Raw genomic sequence first — 16,538 nt, forward strand, 5'->3', positions numbered from 1 at the left:
CACATTCAAGCACCCATTCTTATCCACATATTCAAGCTTCCATTCTCACCCACCCACACAAACCCAGGCTCTCATTCTCACCCATATATACACACATTCAAGCTCCCATTCTCACCCACCCACAAACCCAGGCTCCCATTCTCAACCACACATACACACATTCGAGCTCCCATTCACCCACATATTCAAGCTTCCATTCTCACCCACATACACACCCAGGCTCCAGTTTTCACCCACACACACTCCCATTCTCATCCACACATACACATTCAAGCACGTGCACAGCTTCCGCTTTCTCCCCCAAAGCAGGAAGATCAGCTGCCTCTCCTGCTGCCACCGGACTCCTGCTATCTTCGGGCGTCGGGCCGTACTGCCCGCCGAACTTCCTGTCGGGGGGGGGGGAGCGGAAGCGCAGCGCACAACGTCCGCTTCCTCCCTCCCCCCCCAAGCAGGAAGATCGGCGGGCAGTACGGCCCGACGCCCGAAGATAGCAGGAGGCCGGTGGCAGCAGGAGAGGCAGCGGGACTTCCTGCTTTGGGGGAGAAAGCGGAAGCTGTGCGCGGCGCTTCCGCTCCCCCAAACAGGAAATTCAGCGGGCCGTTTGGCCCGAAGATAGCAGGAGAACGGGTGGCAGCAGGAGAGGCAGCTGATCTTCCTGCATTGGGGGGAGGAAGCGGAAGCTGCGCGCGGCGCTTCACCTCCCCCCGAACAGGAAGACCGGTTGGCCATACGGCCGCAGCAGCGCTTCCCCACGTGTGCCTTGATGGCGCGCGAGGCGTGGGTTCTCTTGTTCGCTGTCGCGGGGATGGGATCCCGCGACAGCCTTGCAGTTCCGGTGCCAGTTGGGTGGGCCTGGGTCTAAGTTGGGTGGGCAGGTGCCCACCCAGGCCCACCCGTGGCTACGCCACTGGTACACAAGACAGTTTTCTAACTCCTGCATAGCATTCTTTATTATTTCCTTATAAATAGAAAAGAGTGTTTTTGCACAATAAATTAGACTTCTCCTTTTTGAGCCCTAATTTTTCCATTGCTTCCCATGGACTTGGGCCACGTCAGTGTTTTTGAAATATTGAAACGAGGCAGTGTGGTGAGTTACATGTGAGTGTGTTTAGCTTCTTGCCCTTAGTCTGAACTGAGATCGTTGTGACCACAGATGATTTCCTTCACCCAATTTCAGATGCTGATGATATTCAGAGAGCATCTACATATCAGGAGATGGAATGAAAGATGAGTTATACATTGTCATCTTCCTTGTGATGCAGAGCAAGTATTGGTCCGTAGACCCATGGAAAAATTATTCATTTTTTTCTGATATGCATGGGGCCTCTGAATCATTTCTTTTTTGACATAAGATGTGACTCTGCAAATATCTTTCTGCTGGAAAATTGTCTAAGTTCCAAGTTTGGGTGAATTAAGCCCTCTGACAACAAAATCATAGGAATACCATATGAAGTCTGCCTGGGATATGTTAAATCTGGAAATCTGCAAATGTTACAGGAGGGGATGTTCTTCCTGGGTAAAGGATCCTGACGCTGTTCCTATGACAGGTTACCCCAGAATGTCTAAGGCACTGAATGCAACAGGTCGCTTGATTGGCTACTCTTGCAGCTGGCCAGCCTATCAAGGAGGACTTCCACCCAAGGTAGGACACTCCATGTTAACTGATTGGTTACCACCACCCCCCCTCCCCCCACACACACCTTCGGTCTGCCTGTTAAAGGGACTGACCTTCAAATGTAAAACTTCTTCCACCTTCCTTCCCATGCTGTTACTTTGGAGACCAATGAGAAAAAACTCCACTGCAGAGTGAGAAAATATGAAAAAAACACCCTGCTGCACTAATATATGGGACCCAAAAACCAGAAAGAAAGGCGATCTATAAAAGCCGTCAGGTTGGGAATGATGTAATAGATGCCAGATGTCCAGATGTGTTTACAATTTTATTGAAGAATGATTATATAAAAGTAGCCCGACTCCGGCCAAGTTTTGTCATGGTGTGGCTGCCTCAGGGGCTATAAAACATGAACATTAAAAAATATAACAATAAATAATAAGTCAAGTATTTACGAACACAAATTAAAAAACGACAACAAAAATGAAATAAATAGTAACTACTAAATGTGACTGACATACATATATATTGGCAACATTCAAATTAGACAGTGCAAAGAACAATAATAAACAGCATACAGATATAATATAGTGTTTAAAAATTTTTTTTTAAAAACATTCACTTCAAAAAACATCTTTTTATAACAATGAATGGCACTGACAAAATCAATAATTTTGAATTATTGGGACCTGTATTTAAGTAAATATATGTGAAGAAACTATTATGTGATGTTACCTGTATACGTGTTTAGTGTTCAAACATGGCCAACTGTTGGTTTCAAAGTTTGAGATCTGTAAGAATGATGGGTACTAAGGTGGTCATTTTCTATAGCTTTCGCACGCGATAGCTAGATCAGGGCGGAGTCGGCACCGGAAGGGGAGGATTCAGGGTGGTATTGGGACGGACACGGCGAAAAGGTGAGGGCCCTTATCGCCTCCAGTAACATGCCCAATAGCACCACCTTTCACGGTGGTGCTATTGGTTTGCGAAAGCCGGCAGCGATTGCACTGCGGTGGTGCGATCACTGCCGGCTTTCGCAGGCCCGCCCCCCACTTCACCCCCCGCCCCGCGCGATTCACTAAGGCCTGCGATTTTAGAAAATCCAGGCCTAAGTATCCTTGAAATAAGATGACCCTACATAATAGTTAAAAGAGACATATATAAAAAAAACTCAGTGTGAAATGGAAAAGTGAATCGCATTACCTGCTTTCAATATTGTTAGTCTTGTTTCTTTTAATTCATAATTCATAAATACATACCTTTGTTATAAGACTCATTTTAACATGAGATAGGGTATCCAGAGCCCCTAGCGCTGAGGTAGATCTTAAAACAGTATGGGGCGGATTTTAAGAGCCCTGCTCGCGTAAATCTGCCCGGATTTACGCGAGCAGGGCCCTGCGCGCCGGTGCGCCTATTTTACATAGGCCTACCGGCGCGCGCAGAGCCCCGGGACTCGCGTAAGTCCCGGGGTTCTCCGAGGGGGGGCGTGTCGGGGGCATGTCGGGGGCGGTCCCGGTCGTCGCAGCGTTTTCGGGGCGTGTCGGCAGCGTTTTGGGGGTGGGTACGGGGGCGTGGCTACGGCCCGGGGCGGTCCGGGGGCATGGCCGCGCCCTACGTACCCGCCCCCAGGTCGCGGCCCGGCGCGCAGGAGGCCCGCTGGCGCGCGGGGATTTACGCCTCCCGGAGGGAGGCGTAAATCCCCAGAGAAAGGTAAGGGGGGGGTGTAGACAGGGCCGGGCGGGTGGGTTAAGTAGAGGAAGGGAGGGGAAGGTGAGGGGAGGGCGTTAGAGGATTCCCTCCAAGGCTGCTCCGATTTCGGAGCAGCCTTGGAGGGAACGGGGGTAGGCTGCGCGGCTCGGCGCGTGGCGGCTATACAAAATCGATAGCCTTGCGCGCGCCGATCCAGGTTTTAGCAGATACTCGCGGCTCCGCGCGTATCTACTAAAATCCAGCGTACTTTTGTTTGCGCCTGGAGCGCAAACAAAAGTAGGCCTATTCGCAGAGTCTGAAAATCCGCCCCATACTAAGATCTACCTCAGCGTACTTTTGTTGGCGCAACTGGCGCAACAACTTTTGTTGGCGCAACTGGCGCCAACAAAAGTACGCTGGATTTTACAAGATACGCACGTAGCCGCAGCCTGCACGCGCAGGCTGCACGCGCAGGCACACAGCCTGCGCGCGCCGAGCCGCGCAGCCTGCCTCCATTGCCTCCGAGGCCGGAGCAGCCTCGGAGGGAACTTTCCTTCCGTGTCCCCCACCTTCCCCTCCCTTCCCCTCCCTTCCCCTATCTACCCCACCCCCCAGCCCTACCTAAATCCCCCCCCTACATTTTGTTGTGCAAGTTACGCCTACTTGAAGCAGGCGTAACTTGCCCGCGCCGCCTGCCGGGGGACTCGGGCCCATCCCCCCCTCCTGCCTCCGAACCATCGCCGATGCCACAGAGGATGCCGAGCCCCATCGTGAGGCCTGATGCGCTGAGAAAGGCCCGGCGACCGCCGCCATGGGACGCTGAGGCCTGGAGGAGCTTGCGGCTGCTGCCGGAGAGGCCGACCTTGGACCTGCAGTGGAAAGGTGAGCAGGCCAGTGCGCGGGCCGAGCGCAGACGGGGCGCGAAACATCTTATTTCATGGATACTTAGTATCCATCATTCTTACAGATGTCAAACTTTGAAACCAACAGTTGGCCATGTTTGAACACTGAACACGTATACAGGTAACATCACATAACAGTTTCTTCGCATATATTTACTTAAATACAGGTCCCAATAATTCAAAATTATTGATTTTGTCAGTGCCATTCGTTTTTATAAAAAAAAAATTTCTAAAAAAGATGTTTTTGAAGTGAATGTTTAAAAAATTTTTAAACACTATATTATATCTGTATACTGTTTTATTATTGTTCTTTGCACTGTCTAATTTGAATGTTGCCAATATATATGTATGTCAGTCACATTTAGTAGTTATTATTTATTTCATTTTTATGTTGTCATTTTTTAATTTGTGCTCATAAATACTTGACTTATTATATATTGTTATATTTTTTAATGTTCATGTTTTATAGCCCCTGAGGAAGCCACACCATGGCGAAACTCGGCTGGAGTCGGGCTACTTTTATATAATCATTCTTCAATAAAATTGTAAACACATCTGGAAATCTGGCATCTATTACATCATTCCCAACCTGATGGCACTAATATATGGACTAAACCAGGCTGTCAATACAAAATATAATAAATGGTGGAAGGTGGTAGTTTCATAAAAGGTCTAAACTAAGTACTATCCAGGTTACTGTGGACAGCTAATATAATCATTAACATCCACCCAAACAACCTAATGTAAATTTTTGTTATGACAGACATTTTTTTTAGAAATTTTTAAAAAATTATTTTTATGCAATTAAAAAAGGTCTCAAAAAAGAAGGTGATACTTAAACCAATGCTGATTACTCCACTGTGACATATTTAAACCGTCGTTTCTCCATGTCCAGATATATTATAATCTTTATCTCACCGCAATGGTATAATCCTTCCTGGTCCAGTTTCAGACATAAAATCCTTCCTCAGGGAACAGCGATGAATAAACAGTAGCTTCCAAAAGTTCTTACTGGACTAGATCTCACCTACATGGCGTTGCCTTCTTAAGACCCTGCTTTACCTTAGTGCATCAGGGTGTTATTTTCATATTTTGTTACCTGGGAGCCCACAGATATCACAGAATGGCATTAACGTTGTCAGTTACCAAACCTGAGAACTTTCAGTTGTGGTCATCCTGATCTGAGGTTACTGTTCATTAGCAGAGGCTGGGGAGGTGGAAAAGCCCATCATCTCTCTCTGCCCCACTAACACACACACACACACACACACACACACACACATGCACGCGGGCGCGCAAACACTCGGCCAAGCACACTGTTTGAACCTGCAATTGGCCATGTGTTTTCAATGTGCATCTATTACCCCTTATACAGTAAGGGGTTTAGCGCATCGAAAACGTGCTGCCAACACCCCTGAAAACTATTAGCGCTCATCACATGCAAATGCATGTTGATGAGGCTATTAGTTAGTTGCCCGGGATACTGAAAGTAAAATATGCAGCCAAGCCACACATTTTACACTCAGAAATTAACCCCTATCCAAGGGCAGGGGTTAATTTCTGAGCGACCCGGTAAAGTGCACAGAAAAGCAGAAAATACTGCTTTTCTGTACACCCTTCAACTTAATATCCTAGTGATATTAAGTCGGAGGAACCAAAACTTTAAAAAAAAAGTAGAAAAAATCTGCCCGCCAGTCAGCGGTTAGCAAAACAGACGCTCAGTTTTACCGGCGTCCATTTTCCTAATCCATGGCTTTCAGTGGGTTCGAAAATCAATGTTGGTAAAATAGAGCGTCGGTTGTCAGACCCGCTGACAGACACCTCTATCGCTAATCAGGAGGCACTAAGGACACGCTATTGTCCCTAGAGCCTCCTTATTAGAGCGCTACCTCATTTAAATACAGAATTATGTGCCCAGGAGAGGGGCCTGGGCACGTGCCGGGAGAGAGGCCTGGGCACGTGCCGGGAGAGGGGCCTGGGCACGTGCCGGGAGAGTGGGCGCTCAACATGGAGTGCCCGCTCTCCTGCATTTTTTACCGTATTGGCCTGAAGGAGGGAAAGTACCCCCTCCTCTTTTCTGCTGCCTGAAGGGGAGGGTTGGAGCAGTAAAATGTAAGACCCCTTACCTGGGGAATTCCAGTGTTTCCCCTGACACTGGCAACGTTTTGGAGTCTCCTGGCACCTAGAGAGTTCCCAGATATGTCAGTTACAATACTTCTTCATAATTTTCTATTAAACTACTTTTATACTTTTTCCTGTGCTCTGGGAAGGCCTTTGCTTTGTGATTTCTGACTTCTGCAGGTCAGTGACATCTGGGTATTGCCAGATAAACAACGTTCTGTGCACTATGTTCACTGGTAGCTTGTACCCCAGGCATTTCCAAAAGGAAATCCCAGTTAATCCCTAAGGCTACAAATGATGATTTCTCACTGGCTGTTTTCATTGCGGCATGCGCTGTAACATTTACAAGCCAATGCAATATGGTGTGCTCAGACGAGCACACAGGTTAACCAGCGGCTGGACGCGCGTCCATAACCCCTGATGTAATAACAGGATCAGCGCATCCAAAACCAGCGCAAAGCTAATAGCGCTCATCACATGTAAATGCCATGCTGATGAGGCTATCAGCTAGTACCCCCCCGATGTAAAAAAAAAATCACTGTGTGCCCAATGCGCACTTTTTAACCCTCAAACATTAATGCAAGCCCCAGAGCTGGTGTTGAGGTGCCCCAAGCCATGAACAAAAAAGCAGAAAATACTGCTTTTTCATGGTTCCTCTGACGTAATATCATCATGATACTAAGTAGGAGGAACCACAGAAAGCAGCAACATGACAAAAAAAAAAAAAAAGGTCTTGACAGCGGTCAGGTTAGGAAAACGGATGCTTAATTTACGAGCGTCTGTTTCCCTAACCCATACACAGCCACGACTCCGATGCCATGGACGCGCTAGGGATGCACAATGTATTCCTAGCATGTCCTTTTTAGCGCAGTGGCTCATTTGCCTATTGCATTGGGTGCCCAAGAGAGGTGAAAGTGAGCGTGGTAAAAAATGGGCACCCAGTTTGGACGCACGGTTTTTCCGCGCACCTTCTTACGTTGGCCTGTTAGTTTTTCTGCAGTGTGAGGCTTCTGAGCCTTTAAGTTTTGCCTTTATTCCAAGTCCTGACACTAGAGCAGTCATCAGTGTTCCCTGCAAGCTGTGCATGCGTGTGTGCATACATCTCGTGATGTATGCACACACGCATACGCATACAGGAAAACCTAGCACACACAAGAAAAGGAAAGCAAAATGATATTTCAGAGGACACAGCACGCACAAATTTATATACGACATTGTCCTCGAGAACTCTTTTAGAGGCACAGCCCACAAAATAATTAGAGGGAACAGGGGCAGGAAGTGCAGTGCTTTCTGTGAACACAGGCACGTCTTAAAGATGATCCCAACTCTACAAAAATGAAAGCCCCACCGAGCAGAAAAAAACCTAAAAAGTGGGTTTCCAAGTTTCACATTTTATGTTAACTATGAAGCTATCCAAGGTGGCTTGCATATGACATTTTGATAACATGCAATGATTTTAGCCCTCATGGTATTTTTGCTCATATAAAAAAGGAGTCCTCCCTAGTCCATCTTGGGTGCTCCTTACTGGGAAGTCGTTCTGCTTCTGCCCTCTATTACTCATCTCCTTCTCTCCCCCATCACCTTTGTACCCCATTTACAGGTGAATTACTCTCAGCTCAAGCAGATCTGTAACTTGTGGCGAAACTATGATGATATTGAGGACTCGTGGGCCAGCGTGCTGAAAGTCATCGACTGGTTTGCGGAAAATCAGAATGTGCTGCAGCCGATGGCTGGACCAGGACACTGGAATGATCCAGACATGGTAAAGTCCCCCTGTATGTTTCCCCCCGGGTTTTTCAGGAGCATCTCGTATTGAGAGAGAAAGTCTTTGCTGTTGTACCTATTCCTGGCCTTGCATGCCACCATGACGTTTTTTTGCACATCCCCCCCACCCCCATGGATGCTGGAATTAAGTGCAGTCATTCCTTGTGAAGTCTTATGTGCTTCTCATATTTTAAGTTCATGCAATTTTTAGGGTTTCCTTCATTCCCAGGGCTGGGAGCTTCCATACAGTTCTGATAGTGCTTCCCAATCCAGACCTGCAATGCTCCCTGCTGTTCCCTTACTGGAGAGCCACCCATCAACTCTACCAATGCGCACCTCAGTCTTTAGAAAGCTGTTCAGCTTGGAGAAGAGACGGCTGAGGGGGGATATGATAGAGGTGTTTAAAATCATGAGAGGTCTTGAATGAGTAGATGTGAATTGCTTATTTACTCTTTCGGATAATAGAAGGACTAGGGGGGCATTCCATGAAGTTAGCAAGTAGCACATTTAAGACTAATCAGAGAAAATTCTTTTTCACTCAATGCACAATTAAGCTCTGGAATTTGTTGCCAGAGGATGTGGTTAGTGCAGTTAGTGTAGCTGGGTTCAAAAAAGGTTTGGATAAGTTCTTGGAGAAGTCCATTAACGGCTATTAATCAAGTTTACTTAGGGAATAGCCACTGCTATTAATTGCATCAGTAGCATGGGATCTTCTTAGTGTTTGGGTAATTGCCAGGTTCTTGTGGCCTGGTTTTGGCCTCTGTTGGAAACAGGATGCTGGGCTTGATGGACCCTTGGTCTGACCCAGCATGGCAATTTCTTATGTTCTTATCCTTATGGCAAGAGCTAGGAACTGGAAAATGAATTCTGCTGTTACTTTAGTGAAGATTAATTGTTCTTCTACCTCTGTCGATATTTACTGCCTCGGTCAATAAATCCATATGTTCACCTGCTGAGGGGGGCTATCCAGTTGTGTGGCGCTGCTGATTTGATCCTCCAGGCATGTTGTGGGTGCCTTCCTTTGGCAAACCTGCTATCTGTTTTCTGATCTTTCTCTTCCTCTGTAGTTGGTCATTGGAAACTTTGGCCTGAGCTTTGAGGAAGCCAAGTCCCAGATGGCCTTTTGGGCTTTGCTGGCTGCACCCCTCTTCATGTCGAACGACCTCCGCACCATCTCAAAAGAGGCCAGAGAGATTCTCCAGAACCGTCTACTCATCAAGATCAATCAGGATCCGCTGGGGATTCAGGGGTGGCGCATCCTCAAGGTCCGTCTAGGGGAAATTGGGAAATGGGGGGAAGGGGGGAGGTGAGGAATTTTATGCCTCTCTCCTCTTTGTTTTTGGTTGTTTTGGGGTTTTTTTGGGGGGGGGGGGTGGAGAAACAGGCTATTTCCTTCTAATCTTTTCACTTCTAGTTCATTCAGAATAGACCCTAACCTTGCTCACTTCCACTTTTGATGGGATCCAAGGCTGAGGGACTGTGGGCTTTCTCTTGTGGTTACTCAGGATTATACAATTTGTATTTCTGTGTTTAATGTGGTATAGACTTGTGGAGTTTATTTAGGGTTTATTTTGAGTTGCCCTGTGTCCTGACAGATTAGTACCTAGCACTTTGGTTTCAGCTCCGGCCTGTTCTTAAGGGATGTGAAGAGTTTCTTTTGGTTTGTTTAAGGGATTTGGACAGCTAAGAGATGCTCTGGCACTAGCCTCCCCCTTAACAGCGGTCTGGCAGCCTAGGGGAGGGCTTCCTTTATGAACAGGACACCCATGGAGGAGGAGGAGGAGTTGCCATGGGGACTGTGAGCACTCACCTTCTCGGGCCCTGTCGCTGAGGTATCCTTTGTTACCGCAGTCTGAGGTGGTAGAGGAGAGGGAGGTTACAGTGGATTTAGTGGAGAGCAGGTGGCCATGTGAGGGAGTGCGGATGGCAGTCTTTTATTTTTTATTTTTTTGCTTCAGTGGTGGCAACTGTTTTTGGATATAATATAAGGTACAACATTTCTCTTTCTCAAGCAATATAAACGTTACATTTTTGAGAGGGTGGGGTGGGGTGAAAGGGACTAATAAGGATATAAACAGAGCAGAGGTAGCAAAATGATGCAGGCTGCACCAGAAGAGCTTTGAGGTGAATCTTCAAGCCCAAAGTATGTACAGGCTAGAGAGGAGAGGAGAGAGAGTGGGAGGAGTTATGATAGAGATGTTTGTATTCATAATGCACAAGATGCAAACATTTTATTTTAGTGAAAAAGAAGTTCTTTAACGTGGATCGCAAATGTATCGGACAGGAGGGCCATTTGGCCTCATCTGTGGTGACCGGACATGTCCTTGGTGTTTGCCGGGAGGAGGTTAACAAGATGAGTAACGCTCATGCTCCCGCCCACCCTCCAGATTCCCTTTTTCCAACTCTCTTCCTCTCAGCCCCCCCCCCCCCAATCTCCCCCTCTATAGCTACCCCAACCAGCCCTCACTCCACTTCCAGCACTTTCATCGCTCTGGCAGTGTTTTGGCGCCAGCAGCATGGGGGGGGGGGGGAGCGGAAGTGTTGCCCTCACTCTCCCTGGCACCCTCCTCTCCCTGTGGCCCGTGGGGACGGTGAATATAATAATGCTTTCATTGTCCTCATGCTGCTGATTTCTACATTTTAAATCCTGTGTGTATACTACTCCTGCTCCTCTCCGGCATTTGTGAAAGTGAAAGATTACCAGTTATGAGTTTGTGGCCCCTGTCCTAGAAAGGGGGCTGACTCGGGAATAACGTTAGGAAATATGACTTCTCAGAAAGGGTGGTGAATGCATGGGGGGCATGGAAGCAGAAACAGCATCAAAATGAAAGAAAGTCTGGGATGGCCCTTCTGGGATGGCAGAAAGTCCCTGGTTCGGTCCTCAAGTTGGGTCCTGCTGGAGATGCTGAGTAAAGGCATCAGTCACAGCGCACTGGGGGAAGGGGCATCATGGCCATTTCTCAAGAGTGACACCTAGTGGCTGGATTCAGGACCCATGATTTCAGAGTTCTGGAAGGAGCCCTGCTGCATCTCCTCTGGCCTGTGACCATCTCTATAATGACCCAATAAGTATATTTGGGAGGGGTGGGAAGGAATATAAAATAGGAGGGAAAAATCCCCAAACAGCTGCAAATGAAGGCTTAGGATTCTGGATCCTTGTCCTGGTTCCTAATAAGATGAAAATACAAAGGAGAATGAGGAAACCTGCTGAATCAAAATAACAAGCCTGGGATAAGAACAGAGTATCCCTAGGGATGTCGAGGAAGCTGGAGATCACACAGGGGCTGCAGTATTGCAGTAGGGAGGAAATATTGGGCAGGCTGGATGGGTCCTGCTGTCATTGTATCCCATAGCCAGCTTGGTGCCCCATGGAGCATGAACCAAGTGCTTCCACACTGTGCAGACATTTGCTCTGACTGTCCTGGGAAGCTTTCCCAGATCCATCAAGAGTCACAGCCCAGCGCTGGAATGCTTTAGCAAGCTGCAGACCACTACGATCTCTGCAGCACTTGCCAGCTGGAAGACACCTGCCTGAAAGCAGAATTCAGTGCCCCAACCACCATCCTAGATGGGATAAAAGAAAACGAAAAGGATTCTTTTTAGCTTCAGTTTTAAAATCTAAGAGCGGTGAGACACTTAAGTGGTGTGGAGGATTGAATATAAGCTTGCTCTCCTGGGATGGGGTGGATGGGATGGGACAATAATAACAGTAAGACCATAACTTACAATAAACAGTAAGACCATAACTTACAATAAACCCTGCCCCAGTGCGGACCTAGCGAATGCTCTAACCACCGCACTATCCAATCTAAACTGCTCTGACCCAGACTCAGCCCTAGCATCCTGGAATAACATCACACGAGACATCGCCAATAAACTCTGTCCAGTCTCCAAAAAAGTTATAAGAAACTCCCCAAAACCTACCAACCCATGGTACACCACAGAACTGAGAACCCTAAAATCTACTCTTAGGCAAAAGGAAAGACAATGGCGTAAAGACCAAACCCCGCAGAACTCCGCAGCATACAAATCAGTTCTCCACAGCTACAGACTCTCCACCCAAAAACACAAACGAGATTATTACGCTAAAAAAATCCATGACTACAGATTCAACCCCAAAACACTCTTTTCCTACGTCTCTGGCCTCACGACTCCTATCCCTCCCACTACACCTGAATTCGATGACTTCGCCAAATGCGAGGAACTAGCCAAGTTCTTCTTCAACAAAATTGCAACGCTCCTAAAGAGATTCCCCCCTTCTTCAAACAGTCTCACACCCACCCTGACCATTCCCTCTTCCCCCTCCCAACCCCCTTCCCCCTCCCAACCCTTAATGCCTACTCTTAACTTTACCTCCACCATAGAAACTCAGCCCTCTATGCCCACCCTTGACTTCACCTCCACCATAGAAATCCAAACCATTTTCAAAAAACTCAAACCCTCTTACCACCCTGAAGACCTTATACCCTCCAAAGCACTTCTAACCATACCCAATACAATAGCTAAAGCCGTAGCAGATATTATCAACTGCTCGATTGCACACGGATCTGTTCCAGATGCACTCAAACACGCAGTGGTCAAACCCCTCCTTAAGAAACCTTCGCTCGACCCCAAAGACCCTGCTAACTTCCGCCCAATATCCAACCTCCCCTTCATTGCCAAGCTCTTGGAAAGAGTGGTTAACTTCCAACTCATGAACTATCTAGAAGACCACCAGATCCTCCACCCAGCACAATTTGGTTTTAGGAAACACTTCAACACTGAATCCCTTCTGCTCTCCCTTTCTGACCACCTCCTCAGAGGCATGGGTCAAGGCCATAGCTACCTCCTTGCCCTCCTCGACATTTCATCAGCCTTCGACACTATCAGCCATCACCATCTAATAACTCGCCTGGAACTCATTGGCATCTCAGACCTAGCCCTTTCCTGGTTTAAATCCTTCCTCTCAAACAGAAAGTTCTCAGTCAAAATCGGGAACTCCACATCCACACCACAACCCCTCCAACAGGGAGTCCCCCAAGGCTCATCTCTCTCATCCACCCTTTTCAATATTTACATCACCCCCCTCTGCCAACTCCTCTCTGATCTCCATCTCAAGTTCTACCTCTATGCTGATGATGTTCAGATCATCATCCCCATCCAGAACTCCATCTCTGACGCACTAGAACATTGGGAGAAATGCCTTACCGCCATCAACTCCCTGCTCACCAACCTACACCTCGCCCTCAACACGAACAAAACTGAACTTCTACTCATCTCACCTCACGCTGCCCCTGCACCTCCGCCATCTGGTACCTCCAAACTCCACCTCCTCTCAACACAACCAGCCATGAGAGACCTTGGAGTTCTCCTTGACCACCAACTAAGCATGAAGAACTACATAAACTCCATTCTCAAAGTCTGTTTTTTCAAACTTAACGTACTTAAAAAACTCAGACCCCTTTTTCACACCCAAGACTTTCGTACAGTCATACAGGCCACCATATCATCCAAATTAGACTACTGTAATGCTCTTCTTCTAGGACTCCCTTACTCTTCCATCAAACCTCTACAAATGTTACAACATGCCACAGCGAGACTCATTGCAAACTCTCGTAAATATGACCACATCACCCCTATACTCAGAGACCTACACTGGCTCCCCATAGCCTCTCGTATTATCTACAAAACACTCACCATAATGCATAAAGCAATTTACACCCACAACTCCAACTGGCTAGACCTACCCTTCACAACCACCCAGTCCAATCGACCGACTAGAACGACCAATAAAGGCACCCTAGTTGTGCCCTCCCTTAAAGCAGCCCATCTCACCTCTACACGTGACCGTGCTCTTTCCATAGCAGGTCCCACTCACTGGAACACACTGCCGCCTGACCTACGCCTTGAACCATGTATGAACAACTTCAAAAAGAAATTGAAAACATGGTTGTTCAAACATGCCTACCCAGAATAAAAACTCACACCTCCTCCAATAAAAAAAAAATAGACCACATTGCGTCTGTTCCATCTTCCTCATACTGAGGAACCATATGTTGTTATCCTCTCTCCTCGTTCACACCGAGGAACCATGTTAATGTTAATGTTACTGTTATTTCTCGTCTATCCTATTTAATTATTTACCCTCCTCCCAGTTTCTAATTCCCTGTTAATATGTAACTTCCATACTTTACCAGTTTTGATGTAAACCGGCATGATGTCCACAACTAATGCCGGTATATAAAAATGTTTAAATAAATAAATAAATAAATGATGCAGAGTGCAGAGACGGGGGTGGGGGAGGAGGCTGCCATAAGCTCATGATTGAGGGTGCATTTATCATTGCCTACCTAAAGTTTTTTTTCTGAGCCAGGTTTCTTTAAATTCAGTTCTTACTTTCCTTCTACTTTTCAAGGAAATTTCAGAAATTGAAGTGCATTTCCGTCCACTGTCAAACTCTGCCAGCGCGCTGCTGTTCTTCAGCCGTAGGACGGACATGCCATTACACTATTCCACATCCCTGAGACATCTTAACTTTACGGGTTGGTCCGTGTACAAGGTGAGTGGGGGAAGGTGTAATGCTGCCTTCCACAATGACAGGCCTGGGAGCACAGCTGGATGCTGGAGTGGGGATCCACACCCCCCAGCCTCTTATCACATCAGATTATAGAGACAGAGAGGAAGGTGTTGATGTCATGTGTGTATGATGAACCTCGCTGTGCTATTCAGACTTCTTATCTGTTGGGATGTGGGTGTGACAGAAATGATGGATGACATCAGGGGGTCTGTCAGGGGAGTGGGATGACCCTTGTGTGCTCTAGGGAGATCCCCTCTTGGGAACTGGGGACACTCTTCGGAGGAGGGGATCTCTGTTTGCCTGATAAGATCATTAGTGGGGATGGGCTGATACTTTACAGATGTTGAAACAAACATGTAAAGACATAGATATGAACAGCAAAGAACTTCCCAGAGCTGTGATGATTTGGGTCTGGATGCACCGTGTAACACAAATTGATGAACCCTAAGGTTCAGGATGAAATCCTTTCACTGTCATCAGCTCTCGCTAGGTGACCTTGAGTAAGTCACTTAACCTCTTGCTCAAATCCGGGGGGGGGGGGGGGGGGGGAGACCAGGTGCGCAGCCCAAACACTGTGTTTGAGGAGTCCCTGCACAGTCTCTGGGATACCGCATTTTAAAGTAGAGAGGGCTCCCTGTAATTTGCCTCTAGCCTCAGCCCTCCACAGCCATGAATCAGCCCCTGCTCAAATCTAGTCTGGCTGCGCTTTGGGACGGAGACCTTGTAAACGCAGAGGCCAAAATATCACAAAGTGTGATTGCGATCCAAAACTCCTGCCATTATCCAGATGTTTCCCACCAGGGCAGGGATTATGGGATCACCTTCCAAGGCTGGATTAAAATCATCTGGCAAAGTATAACAAAGTTCAAAGCAAAATCAGAAAAAGGTGCTGGCACTGTGATGGAAATAAAAAAAAAAAAGTGTTTTTATTTGAAATCTTGAATCACATTTAAAGCTGCTTGCCAGGAAGTCCACTTAAAATGGAGCCCCTGGTGCATTTTTTGCCTTCCTTTAGGTTAGGGAGAGCAAAATATATCAAAGTTCCTTGATTTTTCTGGACTCTTTTAATCTGACCTTGGGTTGTCATCCCATAAACACTGCCCACCAGTTGGGAAGGGACGGGATGTGGACCGCAACTCTCCGTGTAAGCATGACAGCTCGCTCAGCTGGTAATAATAAGAGGATGCACCTCAGCTGCGTCCCTTCTCTTCCCCTCCAGGCCCACGACGTCTACAGTAGGAAGGTCGTCAACGGACTCAGGATCAACACCAACTTCACCGTTGTGGTCAATCCTTCCGGCGTGGTCATGTGGTATCTCATCCCCATAAAACCACTGACCCTGTAGGTTCCCCAGCAGTGCTGTCTCCCCCCCCACCATGCTGTTAGCTGAAGTCGGGTGCCCCCCTCTCTTGCAGTGTCAGCACATGGCCTCAGCTGGATTGGGAGAGGGAGACCGATTGAAGTGGGGATCGGGTGGCGGAGGAGAGATGAGGCCACAGGTTATCGTGATCCAGAAGCACAGCACCTGACTGGACAAGGAATCTCCAAAAGCCGGTTTAGGGGAATTTTTCATTTCCTCCATGCCCCTGCTGGCGGGACAGGGAGGAGGAAGGGGAGTGGCAGTAAATCCTTTGTACCAAGCAGTTGTGATAGTGGTACCCACTGCCCCTCTCCCTTGTGGCTCGTCCTGCTTGTACTGTGAAAAGCAGCTCTGGCCAGGGCAGAGCTGCCACGGCCTAAAGCTTTCGACGCCTGCCACCAATAGTGTGGATTCGACTGGAGATGGAAGTCCCATGCCTAGAACTTTGCAGTATAATATTCCATTCTGGGTCTAACACCAATAGATTTTTCAGAAACTTATTTTTTTTGTAAATCTGGGAATAAATAATAATAA

The 16,538-nt window shown here is 47.4% G+C and overlaps 1 protein-coding gene across 1 annotated transcript in view; it reads left to right on the forward strand.

Moving 5' to 3' along the window:
* Positions 1 to 16,538, forward strand: part of NAGA (alpha-N-acetylgalactosaminidase) — a 55,504-nt gene extending 38,966 nt beyond the window's left edge. The window contains exons 5-9 of the mRNA XM_029590429.1: positions 1,548 to 1,642; positions 7,925 to 8,086; positions 9,156 to 9,353; positions 14,483 to 14,626; positions 15,864 to 16,538. Of these exons, the coding sequence (XP_029446289.1) occupies positions 1,548 to 1,642; positions 7,925 to 8,086; positions 9,156 to 9,353; positions 14,483 to 14,626; positions 15,864 to 15,989 (725 nt within the window). The 3' untranslated portion in view covers positions 15,990 to 16,538. The remainder of the gene's footprint in view (positions 1 to 1,547; positions 1,643 to 7,924; positions 8,087 to 9,155; positions 9,354 to 14,482; positions 14,627 to 15,863) is intronic.

Source organism: Rhinatrema bivittatum, chromosome 2 (genome assembly GCF_901001135.1).
Source record: "Rhinatrema bivittatum chromosome 2, aRhiBiv1.1, whole genome shotgun sequence".
Classification (NCBI taxonomy): Eukaryota; Metazoa; Chordata; class Amphibia; order Gymnophiona; family Rhinatrematidae; genus Rhinatrema; species Rhinatrema bivittatum.